General features: G+C 42.6%; 1 protein-coding gene and 1 long non-coding RNA gene across 3 annotated transcripts in view; both read right to left on the reverse strand.

The window, feature by feature from the left end:
- Nucleotides 1-7441: 7441 nt before the first annotated feature.
- Nucleotides 7442-13842, reverse strand: LOC139673661 (uncharacterized). The gene is made up of 3 exons (XR_011698170.1): nt 13678-13842; nt 12426-12585; nt 7442-10595 (listed from the first exon to the last, which is right to left on the reverse strand). It is a non-coding gene; the product is annotated as an uncharacterized lncRNA (long non-coding RNA).
- A 9401-nt stretch (nt 13843-23243) lies between these two features.
- The window catches only part of MEIS2 (Meis homeobox 2), a 172031-nt gene continuing 170744 nt past the window's right edge, over nt 23244-24530 (reverse strand). For both annotated transcript variants that reach the window (XM_071558043.1, XM_071558041.1), the window contains exon 12: nt 23244-24530. This exon is cut by the window's right edge and continues 169 nt beyond it. In XM_071558043.1, coding sequence (XP_071414144.1) covers nt 24413-24530 — 118 coding nt within the window. In that variant the 3' untranslated portion in view covers nt 23244-24412.

The following is a 24530-nucleotide window of genomic DNA, read 5'->3' on the forward strand; positions in this document are numbered from 1 at the left end:
ACAGTGCATTGATCTTCTTTAGGGGGAGTTGGTTCAAGATAGTCCTTGTAACTATAAATCCATTGCCAGTAAAACCTCTTCCACTGATTGTAGGATTGCCCTTCTCCTACGTTGCACCGTGTACATCTCAAAGGTTTACTTATTTAAAATTAGATTAATGAAGTTCATCTTCAGAATTTTTAGTGTCTTCCAAAACTTTCTATTTTAAGGAAGAGGCCTACACCAGGCAAGAAGTGGAAAAGATCATAGGGAACTTAGGGAAGCAGGGACAAAGAAAATAAAAAGGGAGTTATCTGAATAAGCTCCATGTTCTACCATCTTAAAGGCACTGCAGCATTTTTCAGTTCTTCCTGTGGTCCACAAGCACTTCCCAAAGCTGTTACTTGCATTCATTTTTTACATATTGTATACATAAAGTAAAGCCGCCTCAAGCATGTTGACTTGCACAAGTCGATCTTGCTCAGCACATCACAGAGGGTCTAAGTAACCTTGGCTGAATTGCAATGAAGAAGTTTTGCACTGGTATATTATTTTGGAAGGAAATAAAAGTCATGAGTTAGCATTTTTGTACTATTAAGCTCCATTCTATCCTTTCTCGTCTCTCTGACTCTTAATAGGGATGATTTGCATAATCATACTTTTGGCTGTTGCTTCCTGTGTCCTTATCTTTACATAGATGTCTGCATATAAATATAAATAAACCTAGGTGTGCTCATCTCTGAGATGGCCTTAGGGGGTTTTTTTCAGAATCAAAATAGTGTGTAAAATGCAGGAGTTTGCTTTTCCTGCAGAATCAGTACACAGTTTTCACATACCTAATACATTTTGTCTGACTGTCTCACTGAACATTAATGAATTAAGTTTCAGGAAGGAACCTGTAGTGACTAGTATCACTTAAGGAAGGATTTGTGTAAAAATAGGCTAATGATGTAGCCAACCTTTTCAGGTGTCTGTGGCAAAATGAAACATAAAACCTCTGAGCCCTAACTCACAGACAATCACTCTGACCACCGGCTCTTTGGCGCTCTTCAGAAATATCACCTGTTGTTACCCACTTCTGTAATACATTGAGGCTTACAGAGAATTAAATTGAGCACTTTCATACTGGTTTCAATTTTGATATTTAAATTCCAATATTAATACCAAGCACTTACCAATCTCTTCCAAACATCTGTATCTGTATCAGTAGAAAATCATTAACTCAAGTAGCAGCACAAAGATATGAATACTGATGACACTAGAAGTTTGCATTTTTTCCTATATATCCAAATGTTTTCTATTCCTCACACACCGAGACTAACTGGGACAAAATTCTAAGAGCATCTGGCTAAATGCTACTGTGATGTGAAGTGAAACAGTTTGCATCTTTGTGTCAAAGCTGAAGTCACTTTTGATTGAGGACTGACACTGTACCTCTGTATAATTAAAAGCTGGGAGCTTCCCACATCCTATTCCTGGATATATGACATCATAATTCAGAAATTACTATAGTCCCCCATTTAGAAAGATAGACACTGTAAAATAAGTTTAGATAACACCCCCTAGCCACTACAACAACCTTCTGGAATGCAGAGAACCCATGATGGAGAAAGCAATCAAGTGTTCAACCTACAGAGCACGCTTATGGTGTGGTCAGCTCCTCTAGCTGTTGTGTCCTGTGGATGGGTTGTTCATGCTGTAGCATCCATGAAAGAAAGATATTGGTTTGACTAGCTGTGTAACTCCACTCTTGCACTTCAGATTCTGCAGCCTTGAAAGGCAGCTGGCCCACTGGGTATAAAAATATAGTGCTGGGATCAGTTTATTATTTTATTTTGAATGAACTGTAGAGATGTATTATCTCCCTGGATATAGGCATAGGGGCTAACAAAAGAAAATGGCTTGGTTTCCTTACAGTTCTTCTGCCGGTAGGGTACACTTGACATCCTTTATAGCCAGGAAAGAACTGAGGGCTCTGGTTCCTACCCTCAGGGCAATGATCACTGTATAAATGGACAAAGGGAGGATTTGGCACATCCCTATTTCATAACAACTCTTCCTAAATTTTTACTTGGTTCACATGGACTTTTCAGCAGCATTATCCTTAGTCCCCAAGATGAGAATCATGTGGGAGTGTGGAGGATGTTCTTCCCAGACCTCCACTGGACAGAGCCCAAATTCCTTAGTGTAGGAGGGCTATAAGGTTGAGATTTAGAAGAAAGGTTCTGGCAGACATGACCAACAGGAAAGACAGTAATCCACATGCTCTTCCAAATTTGAATCAAGATGAAATAATTGTACATGTTTTTTCATTGTTCTTCCCACCTTGTAAACGTTTCTAAAGCCTGTCTGTAATCCCTGCATAAAGAAGTGCTAATATCCACATGTCAGTATTGGAAATGGTTTCTACCATACCTACAGAGCCAAGTTCATCCCTTGTGTAATTCCACTCACTTTAACAGATTTGCAGGAGGAAGGATACTGGCCCAGTAAGTCCACCCAAAAGCTGCAGATCCTGCTGAAAACATCTGTCTGCCTTGTGCGTGGAACGAATCACCACAGACCTCAGTTGCTCAGGCCTATGCAATAGATTCCTTCTCACTTCTGTATGCAATTCTGCCCACAAATCTCTAAATTATCTGGACGCCAGCTGCTTGAAAATCTTGGAAGCCTCACTATAAGAGATAAGAACAGCAGAGCAGCCCTTGCTCTCTGTTCCTAAACTGTATCTATTGAATAGGTCTTTGTGCTGAAGTTATGCTGTATTTATCCAACTGCAAAGCATTTCTTGATTAGTTGCAATATACATAAAGGATTTTTATTCTCTCTGGTGCATTTCTTGATTTTCAGAAAAGAAAAATGAGCATTCACCCTTCTTTGCTCAGACAGTTACACAGTACTACGATGTAGGTCAGGGTGAACTGATGCACCCAGAGGTATTAAATTGCTTCAATGTCTGGTCAGTAAATCTTGATCCTCTGGTCAGGAAAACCTGAATGCCAGCTTTACAGTAAAAATGGACCAGCAGGGAGTTTCAGAGAAACTATGGAGAAAATTTTCATAGGATCATGAGGGAATGTTATTTAACAAATTCTCTTCTCTTATGATTCTGTGACCCTGGTGATGCCTTCCAGTCTTATGTTGCTATAAATATCTTGCTTAAGAACTAATTCCTCTTGACAATGTGACAGAGCTTTGGCTCACAATAGAGCATGTCACCAGTTAGTTTATCTTATGACTAATATTAACATTTGATTTTTGTTTTCTGTTACTGTTGTTCTGGACAGAAAGATACTGTTTATAATATTACCTGCTGAGAATTTTAGTTCTTGAGTAAATAAATTTGCAGCTCCTTCAACAACTGATGCTCTAAATTAAAAGATCTGAAAGTAACATTCCTATTCTTTAAAAAAATGGTGCATTCTAAGATGCTAAAATATAAATATAATTATAAATATGTACAAATCCCAGTTAAAATAATCAGATTGGGACAGAAGTTCACCATTACAAGGAATATAACATCACACATTACAATTGGTCTTAACTAAAAAAGTAACAGAGGAAAGGTCTTCAGAAAAAATTAAGATTAATTATTTTAATCACACCAGAGTTCTTAAAATTTGCTTTTTGATGGAATACAACATGAGACAACATAGTTGTATGAAAATTATTTTCCATGAGCTGTACAGAGAAAGAGATAAACAAATTAAATCTGATACTCTGTTGGATATTGAAAAATATATATACAAACCTAGAATGCAGAGAAGGAGAGATAGAGAAGTTGAAAAATATCTATTAATAATTTTCCTGTGGCCAAATAGGGTCACGAGGAAAAGTAAGTTTTGTAGCCACTCTCTCTAATACTACTTAAGGAGTAACACCTTTCTTTCACAGTCTGTTGAATAGTACTCTATGTGGTGTGAGATAAGGGCTTCTTCAAGATGTTCTTTGTTCTTCCCATTCTACATAATGCAACAAGGCAGGGGGTTGTCAGGATTTTACCAGGCAACTGTACAACTGGTTTTTTTTTACTCTAAATCTGCAAATGCCTCCTTCTCTGCATGTTGTCACACAAATCCCTTAGCAAAATTTTCATTTCACTTCACTTTGCTTTATCTGTCTCAAAGGTATCCCAAGCACCTAAAATCCTAATCCAAAGGTCATGTTTTCTAATTTAGGCATCTGAATATGTCCTGTAATTAATGCACCCCTACCATCATATCTCACCTACCATACATTTGTCTCAGGATCCTCATCCCTCAGCTTATTTAATGTAATTCTAAGACAAATCAGCTAAATGAGTAGAGTATGGAGTAAGAGAAGATGACTAGATGTCTGATTTTCAAAGAAATGAAATTAAAAAATATCAATCCCAAGCTTTGTTCAGTTTTCTTCTGTATAAAACTTTGCACATGATTATCTATATGAGATGGTTTAGATTCTAAATTGAAAGATCATTTTCAGCCCAGAATGTACAGACAATAGCAGAAGATGTGGCACTTTGCATGTTTTAGCAAGGATTCCTTGCAGTGCCTTTCAGTCATTTATTCTAACTTAGAAGTATATTTGCTCTAGATTTGCTCTATATCCAGTGAAGAAAGGCAAGTACCTGCAGAGCAATGTGTTTCTGGGTGTGCCTGTCTTTCTCCAGTGAAAACAGAAGTCTCAAACTGCTCCAGTGCCACTTTAGGTACTTTAGCTAAGCAATTGGATGAATGCATGTATATCAGCTGCAATGCTGGGGCTTGTAATAAATGTGAAATCCACTTTAAAATTTTACAAAGGTACTATAAATCATTTGTGCCAGTCATGTGTTCATGTGGGGGTACGTGGTACTACATGTATGCATGCAGTTTATGCATGCTTACACTACAACAAAGAAAAACAGCCTGGGAATATTGTCTGTGAAACAGTGAAGCCAGTTTTGAAAGATATGGAAAATGCTTACATGCAAATCTCAGCTTAAATTATTTTTTCAGAAGTGAGATTTGTCCAGTTGTACAAAGTGAAATAATACTCCCAGAGCCAAGCAAATGCAATACCTTATTTATTCCAATTGAGTATTTGATAATAATTCTAATACTACTACTAGTACTAGTAGTAGTAGTAGTAGTAGTAGTAGTAGTAGTAGTAGTAGTAGTCGTAGTAGTTCCTACTGGTAATAAGCAAAACTTCGCTACTGACCTCTATAAAGAATTACTGCTATGAATTATTGTCAGTGACATTCAGAATCAACAATGGTTGCAAGCAGTTTTCTGGTTTGGGCAAGAAAATATTCTGCATTTAGCAAAGACATATGTTTCAAACTCAAATAACTTCACTTCAAATTAAAGCAAAAAATGTTTTGAAGTGTCGTCATTTGATAATCATTTGCTTTAAAATAAGCAACATATTTCAATGCAATGGGATCCACATCTTTAACAAGTGAACCAACAGTGTGACAAACAAAAAGCAACCTGCTCTGAAATATAATTCCAAAATAAATTACATCTAGCTCTTTTGTTGTTGTTGTTGTGCCCTGTTTTCCTTTTTTGGCTGCCTATAAAACTCCCACACTTTTTTCATTGCTACAATGACAAATGCTGTGAGAAAAGACCTGGTCCACTGCCAGAAATCTACTCTAGACTTCAGTATATGTTTCTGCTTTCAAGAGTCAATTGTTTTCCTTCTCTCCCAGGGGTCACTAGCTACCTTATTACCAGAAAGAATGACCCCTTGACTGAACAATCGAGATCCAGAAACTCAACAAAACTGTAACCCCTCCAGTGGCTTCAGAATTCTAATCAACAGCAGAAGGTCTGGAAGACAAATGTACTTATATATAAGGCCACCATATTAGAAAGTGGCTTCTCTATTTGCAAAGAAACCTATCTCTATTTGGGGTTTTTTTATATATTTTTATTACTCCCTCTCTTGTAACCTTTTCTTTGCTAGTGTTCTTAAGACAGGAGGGATTTTACAGCATGGGAATTATCTGTGCTCATTTTACAGAGTTTGCTGTCTGTTCCTTCTTTTGCAATCTGTGTTGCAAAGCGTGTGACTAGATAGGAGCCCCAGTCAGTACAGATTTCTTCTCTTATTCAGCTTAATTCACTAACAGAACAGTGGTTCCTTCAGTATCCTTATTACCACATAAGAAGCATGGATACAGAATCTCCAGCCTTGAAACCGCAATGAACTCTAAATATTAAGGAGAATTTTACAGAAACTACATCTTGCACTTGCAAAGGCAGACACTGAAATAGTGCTATACAATACTATTTCTCAAATATAGTTATTATTAAAAGTATTCAACTGATTTGCTGGATCCTTTCACATATCCAAGATCTGCTAAACTAAGTTGTTTCAGACAAATACATACAAATATATTCTTGGGTACAAGACCCTAATCTAATTGTTATACCTGTACATGTGGAACTATGTCCCAGAGTCTTGAGACTAGTAAAATCTGTGCCTCTAAATTGCCTAAACGTTTGGGGGGGTTTTAATGTTAGCAAACTTTCAGAAAATCTCAGTGTGAGTTAAAACTTGAAAAGTTTCTTATTCTGGTGATTTTATGACCAAAATTACTTGGCATGTGGCTTAGAAGGAATTTTTTTTAAGACCATCCAACCACATGGTAGAAAACAAGGTACCCAGGAACCAAAGCACTGTTCCCAGGTGCTCTGCCATCTGACTACCATTACACAGAAATTGGGAAATACTTCAGATAATTGTAGGATAAAGATTCTCAAGGTACTTAGGATAAAAATGTCTTAAAAAATAGCCCAAAGCAGACAGCATAGCAGATCACAAACACAAAAACCCCAATGCCCTTTAACAGAGATTTGGATGAATGCAGGAATTTGCAGAGGCAGAAGTCTTCAAACAGCATCACGGCCTGAGGTGAAAAAAAAAACAAAACAAAACAACAAAAAAAGCAGCAACAACGTTCTGCTGAGAACACTCTAGGAACAGGAACAAACAAGCATGAGGTCAAAAAAGAAGTGGTTTTGTTACCTTTCTCAGACAAAAGTCATCACATTTTACCAACAACAAAATAAAAGGTATTAGACCCTTATGTGATCCCTGGAAGGAGCAGCAGATGGTTGGCCTCGCACCTTCAGAGCAGGAGCAGCACAAATAGCAATAATGTGATTTTTCCTGCACTGTCCCACCAACAAGATGTCACCATAACACAGAGAAAGTGCCAAGTGCTTGCCCAACTTTCCCTGCTGAGGCACAGCAATTCTGCTACAGACAGGTGAGAAGGAGGAGGCTGTGAAAATGGCTCTTCTGCCCCAGAAACCAGGCTGTGGTCTCTGGCAGGGGCAGCTGAAGTAATGCTTTGAATTCTACGTTGATGTCTTACAGTAAGCTCTCTGTGATTGAGCTCTTCCCTTGTCAACAGTCACACTGTTGACAAGGCAGAGTTGTCTTCTTTGGCAAAGAGACAGGCAGAGTTGCTTCACGCCTGTGTTTTGCTCCTGCAAATCTAATTGCAGGATTGAGGCCTTAATTAATAATCAAAAGGGGAAAATTGACAAGTGCATTTTTGGCACCAGTATCAAAAACATACAGCCTCTTATTGTCTTGCGTATTTAGTCACATCTTTTTAATTTCCATTCAAAAGCCCAGAAGCAAGTTACATGGATTCCATACATTAAAAATAACATACTGAAATAATGCTGTCAAAGTATGAGACCTACTTGACTGATGGAATATTCTTAAAAAAAAAAAAAAACAGCTCTAAGCTTCCTTTCTAAAGAATGAATGAAAATTTAAAGATAATAATGAATAAGAAAGTAGCTCCTTCTGCCAGACCCATCAAGTTAAATGGCTCTTTGTATTGTTCAAAATGTGTACAATATTGTGGTACGTGGCAGAGGGTAAAGAGAGGGAACTTTCAGAAAGGTTTTGACGAAACAACAAATAAAAATAATATTTTGACAGCAAGCTCATCCTATTAAAAAAAAAAGTCATTTCTCTGATACCTCTGGCTCAAACAGCAATCTCCTTAATGTGAGTAATATTGAGGTTGTACATAGAGCCCTATAGTAATACTTAAAGGAAAGGTGCTATTCACAACAGAACATGCAGCATGACTAAAGATCATAAGTGCCTGGCATCATTTGAGCTTAGTTTTAAATACCTATGAGAGACATTTTTGAAATATGTTTCCTGAAAGTAATACCAAGGACTTACTTCAGCATTAGCTTGCACATGCTGATAGGTTGAACTGGTGCTCATACACCAAATAAATACAAAAAAGGATTAGCTTCTGTTTATGTACAAAGTTGGAGGTTTTATTTTTTATGCCAGTACTGGGATTTATTTGTCTTCCTGATGAAACGTTTACCTCACTCTGCCTCATCAATATTAACCTCACAGATCAACAGATCGTCATATTGACAGAATAGAGAAGTCAATATCGCCTTATTATTATTTAATAAGTATTTCATTGTCAGTAACTGGGTGAGAATAAACATCTGTGCAGTATAATGGCATGCACTTTAATTTTGCAAGGTTACTGTCTTGCATATGTTTGATAGAAGAAAGCCAACCCATAGTAAAAATCCCCCAGTAATTTCAGTGTATAAAATTACAACATGTTGAAGGACATTTAAATTGAATAAAACTGGGGTTTTTTTCAGTTCTAGTTTTGATATACAAATGTTGGATGTGTTTTACTGTGGCTTCTGACTATGATTGATAGGAGATGCATCAATTTCAAGGTTTGTGAATTTAAGTAAATTGTTGTCAGTGTTATCATTTCTTTTTGGTATTTTTTTTTCAAATTATGTCCTTACAGAGAATAGTGTGATACAAATTGAGACAGGATATCCCTAAAGCATCAATTTGCCTTGAATGCCCACTTAAAATAGTAAAAAGAAAATAGTTGTGGTAATAATGTGAGTGCATCAGAGTTGTTCAGAAAACTCCAGAGTATTTTTTAAGAAAACATTGCTTATGGTTTTTCTTTTAAATAGTTTTTACCATTCTGTTTGGAAAACACTTTGCTCGACTTTCCATTCAAAGGAAAAATATAATATTTATCTTTAAAAATAAAAATACTAGTAATAGATCTTAGCTACATATTTTATTTTTGTCTTCAGAATGTAAATTTGCTAAATTATACATTAGCAAAAAAACCAAACCCAAACTTGTATCAACTCTTTTCAACCTCGTGGGTGTTTATAAACCCTTCTTTCCTCCATGATAATCCTTTATTTGACTAAAAAGTCTGAAGAGCTTTCTTTAAAACTGACAGTGCTTCAGCATGATACAGCAAAGCTTGCTATACTTCAAGTGCCTTCAGAAATCAGCTGTATCTGATTTTAGTTTTCCCTAGATCACTTCTTATCTGATGATGTCTGACTCAGAATCTGGTGAAATGCACCGATACTTTTTAGTATGTTTTCCATCATAGGGTCATAACTTGTTTCCATGTGATAGTGTGTTGTGTCTATGTATCTACATGCCTGTCTATATGCATAAAGCAATGTATATGCTATTTGTGTGTGGTTTGGGTTTTAACATCAGATTCTATAAATGAATAATGATACTATCTTCATTTTACAGTTCTCTAAAGGGGAAACATGGAATGGATTCTGTAAATCTAACTATACATGTTGCTGATTAAAAGCTGATGGCAATAATTAATATACAAGGGGACAGAGAAGTTTTTCTTCTAACATTTTTTTTTCTTTGAGGGAAAAGAAAGAAAATTAGACAGAAAAGAGCATTTCCAGATGTGACTGTATAGGGCTTGATTTGAAGCACTTTTGTTATCTCCTTAATAATGCATATAAGAATGATCATGTGAAATGTTTGTTAAAATTCAGTCTTAGTAGATCTTTGCACTTATGAATTGATTCCTTATCCATATTTTATGGAGAAATAGCTTGACACTGGATTACAGCACATTATTTTCCAAACTCTTTATTAGACTCTGCATATCTCTCTGCTATGCCTCCAGGCTTAAATTAAAAACAAACTTAAGAAAAATTTAAAGAGACAACATTCAGAAACTTATTTTTTTACAAAGCTTCTGAAAGTTCATAATTATTTTTGTCCCTAATAGGCCTGCCTTTGAAGTAATTTGATGGCTAGATTTGTAGATTTGTTTGGAAAGATCTGGCATCCCATAGTCATTAAGGGGAGTATATATCACAAAAATTATTTTGCATATAAATAATGGTATACAGGATTTGGCTTAAATTGTCTACTTTCATTTGATTATTTTTCCTCTAAGATAATTTGGAGGGAAGCAGAAAGATCAAATTGAACACAATTTGGAAATGAAACTTGGATAATTGAGCTAAGTAGGTTGAACTTGCCAGTCACCTGTGACCTCATCCTAGTGACACATCATTTCAAACAGCTGAAATAAGAGGGCCTGCATAGAGTTGCACAGAAATACAGTAAGTGGAGTTTCAGTCTGGCACCATGTTATCCCTTGTAATCTGTTTGCTTCATTTTTTGAAGATGGAGGAACATGAGCACTGTGCATGATTGCCTTGAGAAGGTGTTTGGCCACCGCTGTGTTCAGGGAACTTGATGGAGGGAACCTGGATGGGCACTGTGGGAGGGCCACTGTGAAGGGTTGGGGGGAACAGAACAGCACAGCACTGGACCTGTAAGAGATGAGAAATTGAAGATTCACAAGTAAAGCAGGTCACCCATGGTAAGATCTCCTTTAGAGACTGCTGCAACTGAAAGTTTGCAGTCATCCCTGTGTATGAACCTAACTTTACTGTTCATTTTGTAGGGATTATTCAAAACACCTTGGCAGCTGAACCCTTCCTGCTTTCAGAATAATTATTTCTGATCGTGATTGGCAATAATAGTAATTGACATATTCAGACAGCACCCAGCTGTAACGATTATTATTATTATTGTTATTGTTGTTGTTGTTGTTGTTGTTAACAATCACCACTGACAACAATGTCTCCCTCCCCCCTCCTCCCTCCCTCAAATATACAGGAAAATGAGTAACAGCGCTTTGCAGCAGCCGTCGGGTGGGCCGCTTTCACCTTGCGGGTTGGATGGGTGAGCACAGGGCGATTGCCCGGAGCGGGGGCCGGATTCCTGGCGAGGGGCTTGTATGGGGGATCGGGGGCGACCCTGGCTGACACATCATTCCCCCAGCACCACCATTCGCACCTCTCCCCCGGCGGAGCAGGCACTGCAGCAGCGGCAGTAACGAGCCTCTTAATAAACCTCCGGGTCGATGATGCATCGTTCGCTAGTGAATCTTCGAGGGTTTATTTATTTTAACTAAATCGCCCAAATGGATCGCAGCTCTGTGTTGACTCTGGCGAGAGGCGAGGCGGGGAGTCGAGGACCGGCGGAGCTGACAGGTCGCCCCGGGGTTGCAGCGTTTTGTGCGTGCAGTGACTCCCTGCAACTGCCTGCCGTCCCCTCCGGAAAAGGTTTCCTCGTCCCGGTGACCGCCCCCCTCCCCTTCCTCCTCCGCCTGCCCCCGGCCCGGCCGCGGCCGCCCTTGTAAGGAAGAACTGAGCCCAAGCACCGGCCGGAGAGGAGCGGGACATCCCCGGCCAGGCCGCCCGGTGTCCCGGCCGGGGATGCTTGGAGGGGGCGAGGGAGGGAAAAGCGAAGGATGAGCGTTTCAGATCGGGGGAAATGGGGGGCCGTCAGCGGGTTCCTCAAGCTGACGGTCACTAGAGAGAGGTGAAGGTCAGAGCTCGCCCCACCGGCCCCAGGGGAGCGAGAGGTTCCCGGGAAGAGAACCCCCCCCTGCGCCAGGGGCAGTTGAGTAGCGAGCTGCGACCGGCCGCTCCTGCCGCCACCCCGGGGTGCAGCGCTGATGGCAGAGCCAGCCCAGCGTTTCTCTTGGCCGCTGAACTTCACAGCGTTTCTCATGTTTATTTACGCTCGCATCAGAGTCGAAGTTCGGGCCGCGGCGATGCGGGAGGCTGGGGGCGTCGCCCCGAGCCCGCGGATGCGCTTCTCCAGCACGGCCAGCGCGCCCAGCTTGCCGGGAGCAGTGCTCGCCCGCCGAGTGCTTGAAGCCTTTGGGTGCCTTGCAGGTAAACACAGTAAACTCCCCGGGGATAAAAGCAGCCTTGGGTTTTTAAAACCACACGCAAAAGTTGCAGACCACAGTCAGCAGGAGCGGTGCCACTGGCCTTCGCCGGTAGACGCCGTGCCTGCTCTTTGTCACCTCTCGGCCACCCCCGATCTCAGCCCAGTCCCAGTGGATGACAGCCCGCTCCCCGAGGCGGCCGCGCTCCGCCGGGAGCGGGGGCAGGCGCGGCGGAGGATAGGGCCGCCGGGCACCGCCGCACTGCTGCCAGTGGGTGCCGGGCCACGGGCGGGCAGAGGGGCGGGCAGCCCTGCACCACGCACCGCTGCCAGTTCCCCCTCCTGGGCCGCTGCTCCCTGACGTCAGATGTTTGCTTAGGCTTTTGTTCAGTTAAAAATAGTTTCACACAGCAGCTTACCTGCCGTGGGTGGCGGCTGCCCATGGCTGCGCCAGGGAAGCGTTTTCTGGCGGAATCAATCATTTCCTTCGCCCTCGGAACTTTGATCTCTGCACGTAAATTAATTATAGTTGTGTGGAGGAAACTGGCTCGCAGTCTTCTAAAACCAGCATTTTGCTGCCTGAAACACATGAAAAGGGAAAGTTTCTTTTCAGTCTAGCTGTCACAGAGCTACATTACCAAGGTTAGGTATTTCTTACTAGAACCCATTGAAGTGTATGTATTGTCAAGTATTATCATCACTCCAGTAGTGATTATTTTTTCCCTTCGTATCTCATTCATGGCCGTTACGGTGTTGTACTTGCAATTGCATATTATCCTAGTAAAATAATTGCTTTATAGCAGATAGATTTGTAGCAGACATTTATTCTTATTCTCCTGGTTCTGTGGAGTTATTAAAAAGTAATGGGTGCCAAGACAATCAAGGAATATTTCCTAATTAAAGAGGAAAAATGATACTGTCGCGATTTTCCACTGTTTGTGAGCCTATTCATGTGCTCAGATTACGCACACTTTTACATCACACACCCAGATGTATGTACTCTATGTCTATGGTGCATATGCAGACACATACATACACACACCCCTCTGCCACAGTTAGTTCTTATTTCTTACAGAGGTTAAAGAATAAATTGAAATCGAAGACAGATGAATTGACAGGAAAATGTATCACTTTTTTTCTGCCTTAATTTCTTCCCACATTCTAATGAATCTCCGAGCCTTTAGCTAGGTGGGCAATTAACCACCCAGTGCCTGCTGCCCTATAACCATCACCCCGCTGTATAGTTTATGGGGCTGAAGTTTTTTAACAACTCGGTATCCTTATTTTATTGCTGTGTGAGCGTGGGATACGTAACCTCCCCTACGTGCAGATCTATCTGATCTATATAGTGAATGTATAATTTTATAGTTTATCTTAGCCCAACTGCTCCTGGGTGACAAATCTCTCTGTCGCAGAGAGCACCGTCCTCATTTCAATACTATTTCGTTCTGGGAGCGCGCACGGTAATTTTTTACATCGAAATTGCTTCCCCTCTGGTTCCTATATTTTAATTTAGCAAAGGACTGATTAGCTGTGGCTTTAAAAGGGCCAGGTCTGCGCTGGCTCTCAGCGTCACCTCTCACCTCTCCGCAGCCCCGGGCTGGGGTCACTGCGGGGCCGCGATGGGGGAGCTGGCAGCGGTGCTGCAGCTCCCGCTCCCGCCGCACCTACCTGCGCGCCCCTCACTGCGCCGCGCAGCGCCCCGCGCCGCTGCCGAGCTGCTCCGGGGAGCAAATCCCCTGTCACCCCCGTTGGAGAGAGAAGAGCAGCCCGCCCGCTTCTGCCTCTGGTATACCGCTGGTGGTGTGAATCATCGCGGAAACAACGGAAGGAGCAGCTCTGCTAGACGAAAATAATTGTTTGGTTTATTTTCATTCGCAACGACCTGATTTAATGATACCCTTTCCTCTGACTTCGAGGCAGGGCCGGCTGGGGACCATTGTGCTCTTTAAAGGCTTCGTGTAAACTTCTACATTTTGGAAGAATAACTTCAAAAACCTATGTTTGATTGTATTCAGACGTGTACCCAGCTCACATAGATTTGTGGATCCTTTGAAGGTGTAAAGATCCGTTGATAACATGCAGGTCAAGTGTTCCTAAATCAGCAGATTCTTCCTTCTCTGCCAAATCCTGGAAGTAGTTTAACGAGGGGGAAAATAATATTTTTCATCTGTAAAAGAGGGGTCATTTATTTCAAAGAGGAATGATATTCTAACAGAAGAGACCACAATAAAAATCACAGGTCGCTTCTGAAAAGGTTTCACTCTGAGCTAATGTCTCGAGCATATCGGATCCACATAAAATTATACTGTAGACTTTTTTCTGACGATTACTGGAAAACATGCAATGCATACAAAAATACGAGCAAGAAAGTGTGGAAATGATTTTTTCTTAATCTACGAACAATGATAGGTGCAAGTACGTTTTTAACAGTTTTGATCTTTATCAAATGATCGATGTAGATAAAGGCAAACACCTAATATTCAGGAAAGCACAAATAATTTTAAAAAGTTACCTTTATTTGAGTGTATCGCTGCATTTACAGAACTGGTGTGGAGTAATCTCTTTGTTTATTTTTCTATCGTCTACCCAAATTCCATCAATCCGCATAGCAGTAACAGCTTTTTCCATGTGTTTATCATCGAGGTTGCAACAGGATTCGCCTCAATTGTTCTGCCTTTCTTGGGTTTTCCTTTCTTCCCTTTTCTGCATTTCGCAGATACATTGGCTTCCTTTTTATTTTTTTTTTTCAAAAATAAACAGCGGAATTTTTAACAGCAATTTGAGATGATAATGGTTACTGATCCTATTCTTTCCATCATAATCTTCAAGTGGTTTAAGATTAATGATAGGAGGTGTTTTAGCAAGGAGTGTGGGTTTTCTTCTCCAAAGATCATCGCTATGATAATTTACTTAAGATGGTGACAAGACTGTCAGTAAGGCTAATTTTTTATTAAGCTGAGCTCTAGCAACTGTAAGTAAGCATTTGGAGTTTTTCAAGCACATTGTATTTTTTAGTTCCTTACTATAAATATTGTTATTTAGTCTCTGGTCTCTGCCTGATGGATTTGAAACTGAGATGATACCCTTTGCCTTTGTTTCAAGAAAGGTGTCTTCTGGTATTCTGATAAATATTCTCTTCCACCCTCCTCCATTTCCTTTCACGCACATTTTTAAAAAGAAAATAAATTTGAGCAACTACTGTCTTCTGCAAAGCATTGTTTTGGCTGAACTCTATCTAGACACATCCCTGAACCAACGAGATTAAACGCAGGTCTGAGCAATGGGTTTGTGCGATGATTATTTTTTAATTGGGCAAAATAACCCTTTAAACAGTAAATTTCTAACTGTATTACCCCGGAGCACAAAGAGGCTAGGATGCCCCCTTAAGCGCGGGCGGTGTATGATGTATTGGTGGCTCCTGTGCCGTGGCCGACCCACCCGGCACGCCGCGCTGGCCCGGCCGGAGCGGTTCCCGCCGACAGGGCGTCCCCCGCAGAGGCAGCGCTGCCTCCGGCACTCCGCTCGCCCCGCCGGGCTGGGCTTTCCGTCCCCCGCTCTCCTGGCCGACCGCTCCCCCAGCTCCATCCTGGGACAGCCAGGATCAGAGTCCCTTGGCGGAGCCCGGCCGGGGAGAGGGCTCGGCGCAAGCACGGCGGGTTGGCACGCGTGGGTGCGCGCAGGACGGCGGAGGCAGGCGCAGAACAGCCTGCTCCCTCGGAGGAAAAAGTCTGGGGTCAAATCGCAGCAGACCGGTCGATTTTACCCTTCTGTCGAGCTTTCAATAATCATGAAGCCTTAGCCTTACCTAGAAATTACCGGGGCCCTGGGGCACCCTTCTGGCAGTGTTTTATTGCCTTTTTATCCCCGCGCCTGAGGCCAGGAGCGCAGAGGGGCCGCGCGGGTAGCCAAGTTCGGGCCCAGGGCGCGCAGGGACGCGCAGAATGAACGGCGGGGCTACAAAAGCACGTGCCTCCTGCCCATCGGCCGCCCCTGTTCGCCACCGGCAGCTCTGCACTCGCACAGAAAGGAAAAGGGTAGCCTCCCAAACAGTTTATATTACGATCCCCGTGGCCGAAGGGGAGGCTCGGGGCAGGGCGCAGCTTCCCCCCGGAGCGCAGGGAAGGGCGCAGCGCAGAGCGCATGGAGGCGCCTCCGCGGAAAAGCCGCGCGCCGACAGCAGGGGGCGCTCCGATGTTGCTCCTGGGAGCTCGCGCTGCCTCGCCGCGCGCTCGCACACGGACACGCGTGTACGCGGACAGAGGCGCGCACACGTGTGTGCACACACATGCAGGCACACACACGCTTGCGAGCATACACATGCAGGCCCACATACAAACACACGTGTGCACACGCACACATCCAAGTACACACATATCCAAGCACACACACACGTGTAAACACACACGCATGTAAGCACACACACACACAAACACGTGTACACACACACATATGCAGGCATACACACATGCAGGCACACACACGTGCGCACACACACACACTCGCGTGTACACACGCACACACACATAGCGTCACACCCCTCCGGCCAGGTGTGCACGTTACCGGGTGTTGAGCACCCCGTGCGGGTGTCTCCGTGTCGCTTTCCGTGTGTATGCGTACTATACATTATGCAACTTATTAAATACAACGATGAATTGTCAACATTTTTTTCGCATGTTAGTTCTGCCGATCCGGGCAGGATTTATTTTCAGGTTTCGAGTCCCGGAGCTATAACGCGTGATTTCTTTGCCTTAAATAAAATTGGTCAAATGTTGACAACCTTTAAGCCAATCTAACACTCAAGATTACTGATGGGAAACTAATGAGAAAATATCAGATCGTCCGGCCTGGGGGCTCCTAATTAAATCTTAGCTGATTGAAAAATAAAAGCGGGTTCGGGGGCGTGGGGGAGGAGGGAAGAAGCTCCGGGCTGAACTTTAGCTCTCATTTTACGTGATATTTCCCCAGCCCATCACTCCCTCCACGCTTCCCCCCTCCCTCCCTCCCTCTGTAAAAAGTCTAATATTAATTCGCTGGTTATTTCGAGAGATCCGAACACGGCTATCATTCCTTGCCCGGTAAATATTAAGGCCTTTAAGCAACGTGATTTAACTAATTAGAAAATTTACATCATTAAGTCTCAGGGAGAGAAAAAAGAAGAAACAAGTCTGTCAGTCATTTTAAAAGAGACAGGCCCTATTGAAGTGTGAAGAAATCGGCTCTAATTCAAAAAGGCAATCGGGCAGAAAAAGCCCTCAACATTACCCCGCTAGTTATTAATCAGAAGGGGTTTCCCCCTCTCTCCTTTCCCTGTGATGGCAAGAGCTGAAGCACATCGTTAGTTTCTCCTAAAGCTACCGCGCAGTTTCCATTCAGGTTTTTTTGCCACTCTTCCATGTCCCATATTAACAGCGAGTATTTGTCCATTCAAGGCTCATAGATTTGAAAATGTTTCCGAATTGAAAAGCCGCAGCGGCAAGAAAAAATAAAAGCAAGAAAGAAAGAAAGCAAGAAAGAAAGCTCTCTATCTCCGAGCTCCCCCCTCAGCCAAATATTCGGGCTGCGATGCCCCGTCCCCCGCCCCTACTAACGTGAGGACCCAAAGCGAACCTGGTTTGTGAGAAGCCGGTTATGGCTTTGTTTTAATCCCCTGCCCTGCATTTCTAAACACAGGCAGAAGCCTGAGAGTGGAAAGCAGCCCCCGTTGCCCCCCTTGTTGTTGTTGTTGCTGTTGTTTTAAGGTCTAGCTCTGTTTAATGCCACGCACCAGGCTCAAGCAGAACAATACAAACTTTAGTGAAAATCAGAGCGATCAGGTTACTGATGTTGGGTCCTTAACTAAGTGTTGCGGGACGCTGCTGACCGGTGCGATGAGCGGAAGGACGAGCTGGCGGTCCTGGTTTGGGAAGCGTAGCTGGGTGGCAGAGCAGGGAACTCGGAGGGTGGGAGAACAAATGAAGCAGCTTGGTCCAAACCACAGAGAGGGTTACATTTCTCTCTGATTTTTTCTTGTCTCCTCTTTCAAACGCGCTCTCTAATCCTCCCCTTCCAACTGTTCACAGCGGACTATAGTATAAATAATAAATACATCCTACTCTGCGTTTTCTCTCTCCTAATCTCGAAGAATCTGACAGTTGCTTTAATCAAAGGAGTTTGCACTGGTTCTAAAGGAGTTTGCGCTGGTTCTTCGTGGAGCTAATTTAAGGAAATTTAAACATGCTTCGGACAAAACCAGGCGATAGGGCCTATTTCTGATCTCTCTGCCCGGGGACGATCTCTCCTGCCGCTCGAGGAATTAATCCCGTGTAGATGTGTTCAGGATAGCCTCCTGATGGGGATTTTACTTGGCAGTAGCCTATGAAGACACAGTATTCTGGCAAGAAAACAAAACAAAACAAAACAAAAGCATCTCTGCCAGCCCTATTCCGGCTCCAATTCAGGGAGCTAACTTGTAGTCATCTCTGTAAGCAGATGTAAGTAGAGCTTCCGCACCAGGACTGGACATGCTCCTTTACTAGAGGCAGAGCTGCTTAAAGAGTGGGTGCCAGCCGGACAGGTGGGCAGGTTGCTGTCCCCGCCGGGGAGCCCCGGCCGCCGCCCCGCCGCGTCCTACGATCAACACCCACGGGGCTTTCCGAGGGGAGAAGCGACCACGCTGAAACAGGTCATCCTAAACTGAAGCGTTTGTCCGTTCCTCCACAAAACCAGATGAAAACCCGCTCTTGCGCCCGGTGAGAGCGCGGTAAGGCAGAGCTCCCTGACACTGCGAGAGGAGCTGATGGCAATACGAAATGGAGAGGGGAGGGCACAAGGAAAAGATTGCGCTCCCCCGCCCCTTTGCATCAGTTTGTCTTGCAGTTATTCAAAATGATTGACTTTTCTGAAGAAGGTCCTTTAGAGAGAGAACAAAACCAGCAACAACCTCTTCCCCCCAAAACAACATGAATATCAACCTGTCCACTGGCAGAGCTTCGGAGCTTAGAGGCATTACAGTAAAATTTATGGCGTCCTTAACAACTCCCAATAAAGGCATTAAAATTCCCTTTAATTGAGAAAACATTGATTTTTAACTCTGGAAAGAACGAACTCGTAATTTAATTGCAGGCTTTCACCGACAGAGCAGCATCTCAGGGAGGCCACATTCCATCTTTAATGGAGCCACTTTATGAAGTGATAAAAACAAAGAAAACCTGACAAACAGACACAGTTGCAATTGCGCAAGAAAAGTTATCTGCCTTCCCTTTCCCTCTTCTTAGCTCCAAACTATTGCGCTCTTCCTTCCTCCTTCAACCCCAATCACAAAACATAAGTGTAAAAGCAAAGGGTTTGGGGTTCAGAGGAGAAGCAGTAGTTAATATTTTAAATTATTATTTGCTTTTACTAGGCAAAGAATGATACCAAGAGGTTTAAGGGAACATTTTCACAAAATGGTAGCCTCTTCTGAAAAGGAAACTAGTCGCATAAAACTTTCTTACGTTCCCTTGTTCCTTACAAAAATCATTGTTAAAGAAAAGGAAAGGGAAACCCCATCCTTCCTTTCTATCTTATTTCTGTATCGGTTTTTGGTATTATAGAAAAGAAGTTTTTGTTTGGTGGTTTTTCATTGATCAGTCACTCTGAGCTAATGTAATTATCCTCATCAATAGAAGGCTGCAGAGAGAATCATTATGTGGGTGACATTGATAAATGATCACCCAAGAGCTGCCTTTTCTCTTTGGCACCCCCACATATGACCCTCCCACATACACAAGGTAGCCATAGAAACACCTTGAGATCCTCAAACACTGCTGCAAATGAGAGAATTCAGAGAAAGCGAGAGAAATCCAACTTCACACACTTTCTGTCCCTGCTGAAGTCTTCCCATAGTACGGAGCCAGAGCCACCGAGCCGGGCGCCGCTCCGCTGTCTTGCACGGTGGGTGCGCAGCCCGGTCCCGGCTCCGTGCCCTAGCATGGCACTATATTAAGTAGTGGAGAGGAAGAGATGTCTTATGGGGTTTGCCCTGCTTTTTTGTATTTTTTCAGCATTTCTTTCTCTGTAAGTGTTAAGCAATGAGGTTGAAGGCATCATACATATTCTACGCGCATTGTGGAACCCCCTAGTTTGAAAATCTCTCTTGGAGATGCGCACGCACAATAGTCACACCACCCCCAGTAATGTGGCTCTTAGAAAATCGTTAAATCCAAATTGTTAGCAGCGATTTTTTTAGTCACAGGACTATACAAGAAGATTCTGTATTTCTTACGACGGCAAAGATTAATTTTTTTTCTCGCCTGGCCGCAGACCCCTTTTTATGTAAGAAAAATCTAAAATATTGAGAGCAGTAATTGATTCGTAATGATCCATAAATCGATACAAGGAATAGGGAGAGGGTGTTTGTGGTTTTGGTTTTTTTTTTTTTTTGGTTTGGTTTGGTTTGTGGGGTTTTTTGGTTTTTTTTTTTGTGTTGTTTTTTTTTTTTCCCTAAAGCTACAAGTAAAGTAGGTTTGACACTGTGTGGGGATGAAGGGGAGGAGCTGTTTAGCCATGCAGGGTCATCTATCATCACTGTCGCAGTGACTCTGCCCAGAGGAGCAACCTTCTTTCTGTCTGTCTCTTTCCCGCCACCAAAACTATTAATATTAAAATCTCCCTGTAAACCTTTCCCGCACCCTCCCCTCATCTCGCCCGGTCCTGTTGATCCCGCAGCGGCTTGGCTGCCCAACCTGGAGCTAGCTCGCTTCCGCGTAGTGCCAGCGGGGTTGATTTTTCCCTAGTGCTATCAGGAGAGTTAAAAAGCCGGCCCCGTTTCCTCTCGGCTGAATCTAGGGACGTGGTAGGGGAGACTTGGGGGGCTCAGACACCCTACCGCGCAGCGGAGCCCTCTCCTGGCCCTCCGCGCACCGCGGGGATGCCGTCGCGCCTCGGGAAAGATTCGGGCGTTTTCCGGGCTTCGTGGGGTTTCTTCCCAGCACACGCATCGAGGGTATATAGTGGTGATAGTGGCTCCGGATCGGTCCCCACAAAGGCGCTGCCGGAAGACCCTCACTCCCCGGGAAACATAGGGAGCCGCTGGACGGATGGGAGAAACCTACCGGGAGAGCGGGTCCTGCCTGTGTCCCCGCCGCACCCCTTTCCCTGCCCGTCGCGGCCCCGGCCCCTCCCCGGCCACCCCAACCCTCGCAAACCTGGTCTGGGGCAATTCTCTCTCCCTCGCTCTCTCTGCGGCTATGAGTGAAAGGCGGGGAGCGCCCGGCTCCCCCCGGCATCTCCTCTTCGGCCCCGCGGTGCCCGCTCGCCGCGAAGAGCAGAGCTCAGGCGGCAGCGCTGCCGGAGGTGCGCTCCCCTCCTCTCTTCGCTTTAAAGGCAGCAAAATCTGGAAGAAAAATCCCTCGTTTATGGTGACTACAACAACCAACCCAGACCCGCTCGGCGAAATGGAAATTTGGGATTATAAACATGTGTGTATGTAAACAAAAGGTGTTTCTTCTGTTACCCTTCGTTTCCCACACCATAAGCAATTTTTATTCAGACTCGAGTATTTTCTTTAACACTATACCGCTGTCAAAACATTATTCCCGTTTTGTTTGCTTTTGACAGCTGAGCAGTTCTTAAAAATACCAAAATCGGAACCTTACATGCTAAACAGTAAATCTCAGATGGAGAAATCTCTTCACGATATTGTTCCTTGGATTTCATCAAGAGATCTCATGGAAAGCAGAGCCCAAAAGGGTGAGAAAAAAAGATAAAGGGAATAACAGACAACACAGCAGTGCACGGTTTTAGTTCATTATAAAACCAAATAATCTACTGTGGATAAATTCTTCCCTGTCCTTCTACCAGTGACTACCAGTGTGAAGACATTTTTTGACATTTCTCCTCAAAATGTAGAGAAAAGATCTGAAAGGAAATAAAGTTCTGATTAAAAAAAAAAAAAGAAAATAATTCAAACCCCTTCCTTTAAAGTGGTAACACAAACAATCTTGCCTTTATATTTTCCATATCCGCAAAAATCAGAGAACTTGGAAACAGGAACCCAGGGTGTGCTCTTCTTACATGACTGAAGGGTCGATGTGATATTAACCAGGATGGAGAGTATCAAAGTCATGCAAGGAATTAACATCTAAATTTCATATGAATGCCGTATAAAAGATGTCCAGAAAGCAGGACCTGAGTGCTAAAAAAATCCTCTCACCTATTCTACTGGCATCTTCCCTTCTGTCGCAAGCAGCGTGGGTCCATTTACTCAGCTCAGAAGTTCTATGAGGCTGAACTTCTTTCCACATTCCAGAGGTAAACGTTGTCACTCAAATTTTTTAATATCACCGCAGCCAATTGGAAGCAGGACAAGGATGAAGGAGAAGGGCCAAAATTTTACAGATCTTCAAGTCAGTAACTTTTGTTTCCTAGAAAGTTGAGGTAATTACAAGCCCTATCTCACTCCCCATCTCCCAGAAGTAAAGGCAGAGCTTCTCCCTGCTCTTTGGGCCCCATTCTGACTCACTGTCCTCACTGAGGACAGTGAGAGGCTGCTGTTTCTAACAATGCTCATGTCTTCCTAGTTCAAACATTCCTTTAGTTGCTTCAGAATGGCACCAGCTTTTGTTTAAGTACAACCAAACTTTACCCATTACATAGAAAATGTCAGATCAATGTTTTCCCCATCAGCTGATGGTTTGTTGTTCTGTTTTTGCGGTTTTTTTCTTCTGAAAACAGCTGAAGACAAGAAAAGGAGTAAAACCATCTCAAAAGCTAGATTACATTATCCTCACACGGGAAAAAAAAAAAACATTAAATTCAAAGTTTCTTTTCTTCTCCTAAAACTTCCAAACCTACTCCTGCAACAAAGTCATTCTTCACCTCTGACCTGGATTTAAGGTCTGCAGTGGTTATGAATGCACACACACATACATGTAACACACATGGGATTAGTTGTCTCATGTCTGGGGCTTCACCACTCAAAGTCAGCTTTTATGTTATTAGCAGAGAGTACAGATTTAGACATGTCTTTCTGAAATGCAAGCTGGCAAGACAGTATTTCAAATTTTGCTTAATCTGGTATAAATCTAGTATCAGTAATCAGCAGAAATATGTAATTTCAGATGTTATTTCATTCAATTATTCTATTAATGAAATGACAAGCTTGCTTCTGATTTTTCCAACCTTTCTTCTCAATGGTGGTAAGAAATGAGTTTGAGACATCTCTCATGATAACTTCAGATTCTTCTAAACATGATTAAAAACACAAAAGCCTAAGGAAAAATCAAAAATGAAATATTTATTACCGCATTTTGTGACTTAACACTTTTTTTTTTTAAAACATAACGTCACAGTCCTCATACAAGTATTTTAATGTAAATTTTGACAAAGCTTAAAGGTAACAGCATTTTCTTCTAGTGAGGAACACGTGCTGAGAAAGGAAGAATTCATGGACATACAATACCAATTCCACAGCAGATCTGATACTAGCAAAAACATTCTTTTTTTTCAATTGAGGTAAACACATAGAATATCTAACATGAAACAATTAATAGACCGAACTCTGTACGAAGTTTGTTACAGTATTCTCTTGGGTTTTTTGTTTTGTTTTGTTTTGTTTTCTCCCAAGCTTTGAGTTCATTATAAAGTCCTAGGTTTGGTGCAAAGACCATTAGTAACTTCTTTCATTTAGGAAAGCTGCCCAACTTTTAGTTTTGTTTTGTCCAAAGCCAAGGCTCAGAACTACTGGAAGAAGCTTCTGCTCTGTCTGTTCTGTCTTTTAAATCTTCACCTGCAAGCTCTTTGAAGAAGAGTCCAAAAAAAATAGATGGGGAAGGAATGGGGAGAGACTTAATGAAGCACGAACTATTAAGATCTGTTTGAAACTAAAGGACACATTTTATGAAGGAACAAAATGAGGGAATAGCAAGGCCTTCTTGGAACAGTCTTCTGAGTGATGAGAGACCCAGCAAGACTTTTTGTCTTCATCTTCGGGGTAGTTCTTTTCTCACTGGCCAAAACAGGTCTTTCATGGATAGTGACTTCACTGCTGAACCAAAACAGTCATTCTTTTGGGAACAACACACATAGTGTGGAAAACAAGGATTTTTTTCTTCTAAAACTATTTGAGGCAACATAACGGAGTGATCAACAGAAATGTACAAGTTAACTTAGTTCCTATGTTTATACTACAGTAGTTATAACTCTTGGAGTCTTTTTTTTTTTCAGAGGATCTGTACATGGACATATTCATTTCAGTGAGCCCATGATTTCACATTTGTGTTCTTGTTTCGTTGGTCCTCTGTTGTTGATGAAAAATGACAAAAAGTAAAAAATAATCACAGCTGTCTGGAATTTCATATTAAGTGTCAACATCTGGTCAAAGTTCAAAAGTCTTAAAATAGTTTCTGTTTGTTTTTGTTTTGTTTTTCCCTTGAGTTCCCTTATACTACTGGGCGTGAATGTCCGTAACCTGTCCACCAACACTGGGGTCTACAGAATTTAACATTGTGGGGCTCTGTGCTGACATGGTCATTCCAGGGTGGGTAGGGGGTCCTCCGTGCATC

This window comes from Pithys albifrons, chromosome 6, assembly GCF_047495875.1.
Source record: "Pithys albifrons albifrons isolate INPA30051 chromosome 6, PitAlb_v1, whole genome shotgun sequence".
NCBI classification, from domain to species: Eukaryota; Metazoa; Chordata; class Aves; order Passeriformes; family Thamnophilidae; genus Pithys; species Pithys albifrons.